The 8,641-nt window shown below is 42.6% G+C and overlaps 1 protein-coding gene across 2 annotated transcripts in view; it reads right to left on the reverse strand.

Annotated features, from left to right (window-relative positions):
* The window catches only part of B3GLCT (beta 3-glucosyltransferase), a 36,998-nt gene extending 30,998 nt beyond the window's left edge, over nucleotides 1-6,000 (reverse strand). For both annotated transcript variants that reach the window (XR_014942154.1, XM_015852042.3), the window contains exon 1: nucleotides 5,754-6,000. Coding sequence is in view for 1 of the 2 variants with exons in the window: in XM_015852042.3 (XP_015707528.3) it covers nucleotides 5,754-5,841 (88 nt within the window). In the remaining variant the exon portion in view is untranslated. The remainder of the gene's footprint in view (nucleotides 1-5,753) is intronic.
* Nucleotides 6,001-8,641: the final 2,641 nt, after the last annotated feature.

The following is an 8,641-nucleotide window of genomic DNA, read 5'->3' on the forward strand; positions in this document are numbered from 1 at the left end:
TGATGATCTTCAAGGTCATTTCCAACCTGGGTAATTCTATGATTCTATGATACCTGGTAATTCTATTCTTGTGCATCACTAGGAAGAAAAAATCACTCTGATGTGAAGCCAATTTATCTTGGCTTCAAGGTAGGTAAATCCCATTAAATGCAAACAAACAAACAAAAAACCAACAATATCTGTTCAGTTCAGTCATTCATTCTCCTGACAGCAGCATAACATGCTGTCACACAGGGATCTGTATTCTTCCCCGTCTTTAGGTTGATGTTTGGATTATCAAAGTTGCACTTCCAATCACAAATATGAAATCTGAGATATGATGCAAAATAGTGTCAAATTTAAGACGTTCATTTTGCATCTTGAATGCTCTCTCTGAACAAGTTCAGCTGCTGATGTCTCAGCAAGATAGAGTGGTGAGGTGCTGGCACAGGCTGCCCAGAGAGGTTGTGGATGCCCCATCCCTGGATCTGTTCAAGGCCAGGTTGGACGGGGCCCTGTGCAACCTGATCTAGTAAATGTGGAAGTTTGGTGGCCCTGCCAGGCAGGGGAGTTGGAGCTTCATGATCCTTGAGGTCCCTTCCAACCCAGGTCATTCTGTGATTCTGTCTCAGAGATCCAAACAAATGTTTAAAAATAAGAGACCCAAAAGAGCTAATTTACACAAACCTTGTATCATATAAAACCTTTTCTACTGACACCATCCTACACATATATTGTTGGATTGCATCAGACAAAAATCATAATAAAGGATTTTATAATTTTAGGTTGTTCTCTTGCTGATGTAGTCTAAGCAATTTGTCTCAGTTTGCTCACTAGTAAAGCAGTCATTCTATTTAACATATGAAAACCTTGCTAAGATTCTTTATAAGGATTCTTCTTCTTAAACATACTAAAGATATGCAAAATAAAGCTAATTGCTATCACTTGGAAGGAACTGAAGGTCCTATTAATCATGATCAAGTACATAATTTTCTTAAAAACTGAGAAAAACACAGCACGTTCAAATGAAGTGCCTCGCTGCAATTTTAAATTATTTACCATTTGAAACTGATTTCAAAGTGAATTACCAGCAACTCTCAATTCCTTAGGCTGGAAATTGGGAACATAGGAAAGGGGAAGCTGCTTAAAGCCTGTGATGTTCCATCTCTGATTACCTACAACACTCTGCTCTTCCTACTGGAGGCTGAATTTCATAAAATACCTTGGAGTTGTGTAACATGGTAGACTTCCATTTACCACAGCCAAATTTCCAGACAACATTTAGCCAGGAAGAAGAAAACAGTGTACAAATAGGAGCTGTGTGTGTCACCCCAGTGTCGTCTTCATGGAATATTTTGTACTTCTGTTTCAAAAGGGCACAGTAATTATTTCATTCTTACTATTATACCCCTTGCTGACAGCATGTTCTGATCATCACCGTCCCACACACAAACCAGACCCACGTATTCTACTAAGCACAATCCGAACAATAAGAACAAAACAAAACACCTTTATTTTTGGAAATGCACTAATTACACAATATTAACAAAGAATAATCACCCCATAAATTTGGCTTATTTGCAGAGCTGCATGTAAGCAGAATTTTCACAACGTTCAGGTTTTATTATGCAGCTGAGGCGCGGCATACAGAGACCAGAAACAGCCATGATTGACAGGAGATGCTGCCTCTCACCATAATATTAAATAACCCATGTCACACAGCTTCTAGGGTTTATAAAATATTAATGTACTCTATCCTTGAAACAGAACAAACAATGCTCAGATAACCCTGAAAAAGAAGACCTCTTCCTATTATTTTTTGAGAGTCCAAAAAACTCTTCAAGAAATTATTTTAATAACCAACTTCATCTTTGCATCACAGACCCACTGAATGCTTGAGGTTGGGGGGGACCTCTGATGATCACACAGTCCAGCTGCACCAGTCAAAGCAAGGTAAACTGGAATAGACTGTGCAGGGTGTTATCTACTAATGGTTTGGAGTACTTCCTATCACACAGATAAATAATAATAAACTTATTGTCCTTCATGTGTTTGAAAATGGTTTCTGGGATTATTTTCCCATTGCCTTCGTTGAAGTGACACAGATTCTTGACCTTTTTAAAGACAAGCATGATATTTGCTCTCTTCTAGTCAAGAAGTGGCCATCTATCAGGAGCTGCCATGCAGTGAGAATGTCAAGCTCTGTCAACACTTGCAGATGCCTCCCATCAGGCCCCATGATTTCTGTATGTTCCATTTGCTTAAATGTCCCCCATGACTAGTACCCCTCCTCAAGTCCTCCTTGTTCCAGACCTTCCCACACATTTTACCACAACCCTGGCATTGCTGACAGATGGTCTTAGCAGTAAAGACCAAAGGAAAGATTTTGAGCTCCTCATTCTCTTCCACGTCCTTTCTCACTATCTCACATCCCCCATTTGGCAGCCAGCCCACTTTTTCCTTATTGTCTCCTTTGCTGTGGATACAGCTGTAGAAGCCCTTCTTGCCTTCCACATCCCTCACGTTCAGCTGGACTTTTGTCTTCCTAACCAAATCACTGCACACACAGTGTCCCTTCATTATTACCAGGGTGACCTGTTCTTGTTTCTACCTCTCGTGTAGTTTTTTCTTTGAGTTTTACCAGGAATTATTTCATCCATGTGGGCTTCCAGCCATCTCTGTCTGCCATCCTGTATGTGGGAATGGATCACTCTTGAGCTTGCAGGAGGTGAACCCTGGAAATGAACCAGCTGTCCTGGACTACTTCCCACATCCATCTTTCTGTAGAGTTGAAGAGGGCAGAAGAAGGAATAAGCCTAACTAAAAATGATTGTTGTTGTCGCTGTCCTTACATATAAGGAAACGTCAACACTGACACATACCATTTATTAAGCTGGAATCTGACAGTGATGAGTGTTCAGTCTCTCCATGTGCCATTATTCTTATTCTCAGTGGTTTCAGACATACAGCTTCCCACTCTTTTCCAATGGATAAACATATTGAAATGATTCTGTATCTTTTATGTTAAGTATTCCAGGAGTATGTGTAATTTCTCCTCAAGCTAATACATTTTAAAGATGAGACAAGAACTGTTCTGAGTATTTTTAACCTACTGAGGAACCATTCACTGAACAGACTGCCACCATGAAGCCTCAGGATTCTTCACTCAACAGCAACCACACTTTTCATTCAGGCAGAGCATATGAATTTATTTAGCAACGAGTGTGCCATAGCCCTTCCACAACCTTATCAGCAAATCTGTTATGTTCACACAACTTGATATGAGCAAAGCAGTCTTCAGAACTACACAGGTAGGCACTTGTCGGGTAACAAGCCTATCAAGATGAAGTGTTCTGACCATGTGATTTTATCTATCAGCCTGGAAAGAACTATCCTCTTCCAGAGATGTACTAAAAAAAGGCTGGAGTGTAGAACATTAAGTCCAGCTGGTGTAATACCAACACAGGGGCAACACAGGGAGTTAGGAAACAGTGCCTAGGAGCCAGTCACACAAACACAAGGAGTGACAGCCCCTGTCTGGGAGCTTAGAGATGTTATGTTAAAAAAACAACAACAAAATAGTAAGTTTTCATTTCCAAATATCACTATTAGTTCAGAAAAACGCAGGATATTTCTTTGAGCACAGAATCCCCTATGAAGCACATCAATCTCTGCAGCTGCAGGTTTGTCTGCCAAAGCCACAATGCCCACCAGTCCCTTTGAGTTTGTTGGTGCAAGACTAACCTCAAGTGGGCCACTGACTTCCCCAAGAGCACGTAAAAATCTATTATGAAGAAGAAAAGGATCCAACTGTTTATTGTTTAGCAGCTGAACTGCAGGAATATGTGCCAACAACTAGGAAAGTGCAATAAGTACTGTGCCACTAAAATTTAATGCATTGTGTAACTATAACATTATAAAACCATAGTAGAAATGTAGAAGTAATCCCCTTCTTCAGCACAGCACCCTTTTAAGCATAAGCAGCTTTCAGATATCTGTGATTATATGTCCTTTAAGTGCAAAGGATGTTAAAAACTGAGTTATTTCTTTTGATCCCATAGACAAAAATCCATTTCAGCAGAAGGATCTCGTGTCTGGCATCTTCCTCCTCATTGGTTTGATTCAGGTCTGCCTGAGCCCAGAGTCATTCCAACCATCTCACCAGGCTGTGAGTTGACTTAAATGAGCTACAGAGTTATGATTTTATGACTTCTACACAACAAATGTTCCACTGGAACAGGCTGCCCAAGGAGGTTGTGGATGCCCAATCCCTGCAGGCATTCAAGGCCAGGCTGGATGTAGCTCTGGGCAGCCTGGTCTGCTGGTTGGCGACCCTGCACATAGCAGGGGGTTGAAACTCGATGACCACTGTGTTCCTTTTCAACCCAGGCCATTCTATGATTCTATGAAAATAACAATAACAACCTGCAGTCAAATACGTTGTGTTCAGTAAACAGAATACTTAAAATCTCCCTGCACTTCTAATTATAGTTTAATGAAAAGCCTACTTTTGTTTTGGCTGGGGGTTCATTTTTTCCCCCATGCCTTGAATTTCCAAAGAACACAAGTCTACCAATTGACATGATTCCAGAGAAAATCTGCACTGCCACTGTCAGTCAGAGAGACAGGACCTTTCACGATTAGACAGCATGAGAGCCCTAGGAGGCAAAATAAATTAGCTACGTGCATTTACATGCAAGTTTTTATAACGCTTTTCCATTGTTGCTACCTTAACGTCAAGAACCCTGATGGAGCCAGGTAAAATGAAGACTGGAGAGAAAGCAAGGGGAGAGAGTAGAGGAGGTGATGCAAGCAAATACCCAGCATCTTAAGCCTTTCATAACATAAAAGCAACTCCATTTGTTTCCTTACTGTACTTCTTTAAGCTTATAAGTGAAGAAGGCAGCTGAATTCACCACTGTGAACCACTGAAAAGCCAGAGCGAGCACTGCGTACACCCGTATCATTATAAAGAGCTGACCGGGAAAAGCAGTGGAAGAAAAAGCATCATCACTATTTCCTTCCAGTTGTCTGAATCCTATACATGGATACAGCTTCCCATTCTGCAGGCTGCCACCTGCAAACTGGATTTTCTACAATGGCTTAACTGCTAACAGACATGATGATTTTCTTCAGTGAAACACAGCCCAAATTATTTCTTCTCCATGAACAAAGTTGATGGTTCTGCAAATTTACCAGCTGAAAAGCATATGCTATTTATTAAAGGAAGGACTTCAAAACGAAGTATTTCTTAAAGCAGAAGAAAGCCCTGACACTACAAAAAGCTTCAGGTGGATGAATTCTATAGGAAGATCTACTAAAGCAAAAAAATCCAAGCTGTTAAGACTCCTGCCTTCTAGCTGCGTGTATCCACAAAAAACACATCCATGCATAAACGCAAAGGGAAAATCGAAGCTGCTGTCTCCGACTGTCAGAATGTGTCAGAAGTTATGGGTGCTATAGCTCCGTAGTAGAACTACTCACTCTAAGAGTGAGATGCGGCGTTAGGAAGAGCAGAAAGGTATCAGGACTCCAAAACTCAGGCTACGGGGGTAAAAGGAAAACAGTTTTACAGCCAAAAAGCCCATCGCCCTTTACTTTGCTGGAAAAGGCAGCTCTTCTCCACACGGGGCGAGAAAGTCGCCGTGACTCCGGTATCCCCCCCACGTCCGGCTCCGTCCCGCGCCCCTCTCCCACTTCCGCGGCAGCCGAGCGCCCCGGGTTCCCTCCCTTCGCCCCGCCATGGCGTCCCGCCTCGGGCCCCGCACACTCACCCCGGGTGCGGAGCGGCGGGAGGAGGAAGAAGACGAGGGCGCAAGCGGCCAAAAGGAGCCAGCGGCTGCGGCCGGGATCCCGAGACATCTTGGCTGGGGCCGCCGAGCTGCTCGGGGAGGGGGGAGGAGGAGCGGGGCACGGAGCGCCCGCTGCCCGCCTCTGCCGCAGGAGTGCGGGCGAGCGGCCTCCGGCGGGTGGCGATACCGCCGGCAGCTCCCTCCTCTCCGCTCCTTTCCTTTCCTCTCCTCCCTCCCCCGCCGGGGCCGGCAGGACCGAGCGCCAGCGCCGGCAGGAGGCGGAGGGAAGGAAGGCGGAGTGCGGGCGCGGCGCCCTCTGGCGGGAGGCAGCCGGGCCGCTCATCTTAACAAATCCCCGTTCGTGGGATCACAGAATCACAGAATCAGAATCACAGAATCACAGAATGACCCGGGTTGGAAGGGACCTCAAGGATCATGTAGTTCCAACCCCCTGCCTGGCAGGGCCACCAAACATACACATTTACTAGATCAGGTTGCCCAGGGCCCCGTCCAACCTGGTCTTGAACACCTCCAAGGACGGGGCATCCACAACCTCCCTGGGCAGCCTGTTCAAATTAGTTCAGCTGCAGATCAATGAAAATAAGATCAAAACCATCGAAACTTGTTCACAAACGAAAAATGACCCCCTGTGGGTTGCGGAGTGAGGATAAAGAAACCATCAGCACGAACACCATAATCCTGTGAAGAGCTCCACAGGCTGACACTTGCTGGACATCCCTCCCGACAGAAAGGAGCTGCCAGCCTTCACACAGACGTTTTACAGCCACCAATTCCAGTCAGGTCTGTATATACACATTTTCCTATCAAATACAGAAGATCTCCATCACTCACACTCCCCTCCTACCAACCCAATTTTTCAGTACACACTGATGTCACTTGTAAACCATAAACTTCCTCATTTACAAACCAATAGGCCCAATGGCATACTAGTTAACCTGAACTGTTCCTAGAAACTCTGCATCTTTTAGATCTACTGCATCAGTTTCCTGACAGATCAAGCATTCGATATAATACAGTAACTTAAGTAAGCCAGAGAAGTGATTCTGAAGATGAATGGAAATCTTTTCACCGTGATAAATGTTCACTCTCACTGCAAGTTCATCTGTATCACTGTAACTTAGCAGAAGACTTCACACTTCCCTTTATAGATCAATAGAAATATAACAGCCAGACTTACTTGGGAACATAGACTTGCTTAATTTGTTTGCAAATCCACTTTATATTACAGGATATTGAAGAGAAAGGGAAAGCAGGACACAAGAGTGAGCAACTCCAATTTGTTATTTGCCTTGCAGAACAATTTCTTGTTTCTGATAAAGTGACTGGCTTTGAGAATAATTAGTCTTATGCAAAAGAAACAGACACCTTCATAGTATATGTCTAATTATATGCATACGGTCATTACTAGGAAAAAGAAATGTGTTTAGTTACTCTTCCCTTTCTACTCAGTTCATTTATTTGTTGTTCTAATCATTCATAGAACCATAGAATTACCCAGGTTGGAAAAGACCTTGAAGATGATCAAGTCCAGCTGCAGCCTAACCATAGTACCCTAACTCTAACAACCCTCTGCTAAATCATATCCCCGATCCATTGGGAATTTCCATCTCACAAAGGATGAAAATAACAAATGCTCTGGTAAGGAATGCAGAAGTTCAGAGCAGCACTAAGCTTTCCTTCCTGATAGCACTACATAGATCAGTAAATAATGCAAATGCAATACTGATGCTGTCCCATCTTTGAGATTAACTGAGGAGAATGTAAATCTCAAAGAAATCACATCAGATACACATGGATAAAGTTAGACGTATTAAAATGATTTTGTCCTTTATCTTTCTTGCATGTTGTTTCAGGCATTACATTTAACTGACTATATTTTAGAATGTCCTTAGAACGTGGCTTTTTTATTCTCCCTGCAAAGTCACCCCGTTGCCTTCAGTCATTCTGTACTCCTCAGCTTTCAGAAGCTGTGTTGCATTTGGTTTGCCTTGATGAGATTATTTTTTCATATAATAATTTGATTAGAAACTTACCTAGGTTCAGAACTAAGTGCTTGAAATGTTTTAATGCCATAAGACATTGACAGGATGATTCCATTATAAATTATTTTAGTCCAACGTTTTTGAAAAGTTATAGCATAAACTCTTTCGGTATCTGTATCTGCTGACAAATAGCTGTCAGCTTAAAATTATGGGGAAAATGTATTGTTTTGATTTCTTGAGACTGTTGGGTGATGAGAGGCAGATGATTTATGCGCCTGTCTTTGTATTGCACGCAGTCAAGGAGAAACAAGGGTAATAATTCTACAGGCAAACGTAGAGGACTGAAGCCTTTCAGCCTTGTTTATAAGCCATGGGCATATTGCCCACTCCTTTGGTCAAATGAACAGCTTGCCTAAAAGAACTGTCAGACTTCATACTCTTTCCTATTTTGTCTCCCACTGCTTCCATCTGACACAGAATTGCCTGTACCAAACATATCTGAGCCCGTTGTATTTTCCCTGCTGAAATACAGCTATTTGAAAATAAAACACGTTAGTCCTAAACTACTTGATAATCTCTTTTTATTAATATACGAAAATATTATATTCTCAATTGAAAGAGTCAAAGTATAGTTGAACATCAAGGGATTTAAGTGAGCAAAACTACACAGGGACAGAATGCCTCCATTTATTTTAAATAGCTTAGTGGCCATATTGACTACATTCCCCTTCTTGTATTCCTTCAGGAAAAGAAGGAGTAGAATTGCTTTCCCCCTCCACTGTGCACTAAGTCATAGTGGCAGAGGGGAAATCAAGGTGAATTGCCAAAGGAATGTTGCAGTACATGGTCAAACAATATCTTCTGATT

Source organism: Coturnix japonica, chromosome 1, assembly GCF_054131305.1.
Source record: "Coturnix japonica strain WE chromosome 1, WE-NBRP24, whole genome shotgun sequence".
NCBI classification, from domain to species: domain Eukaryota; kingdom Metazoa; phylum Chordata; class Aves; order Galliformes; family Phasianidae; genus Coturnix; species Coturnix japonica.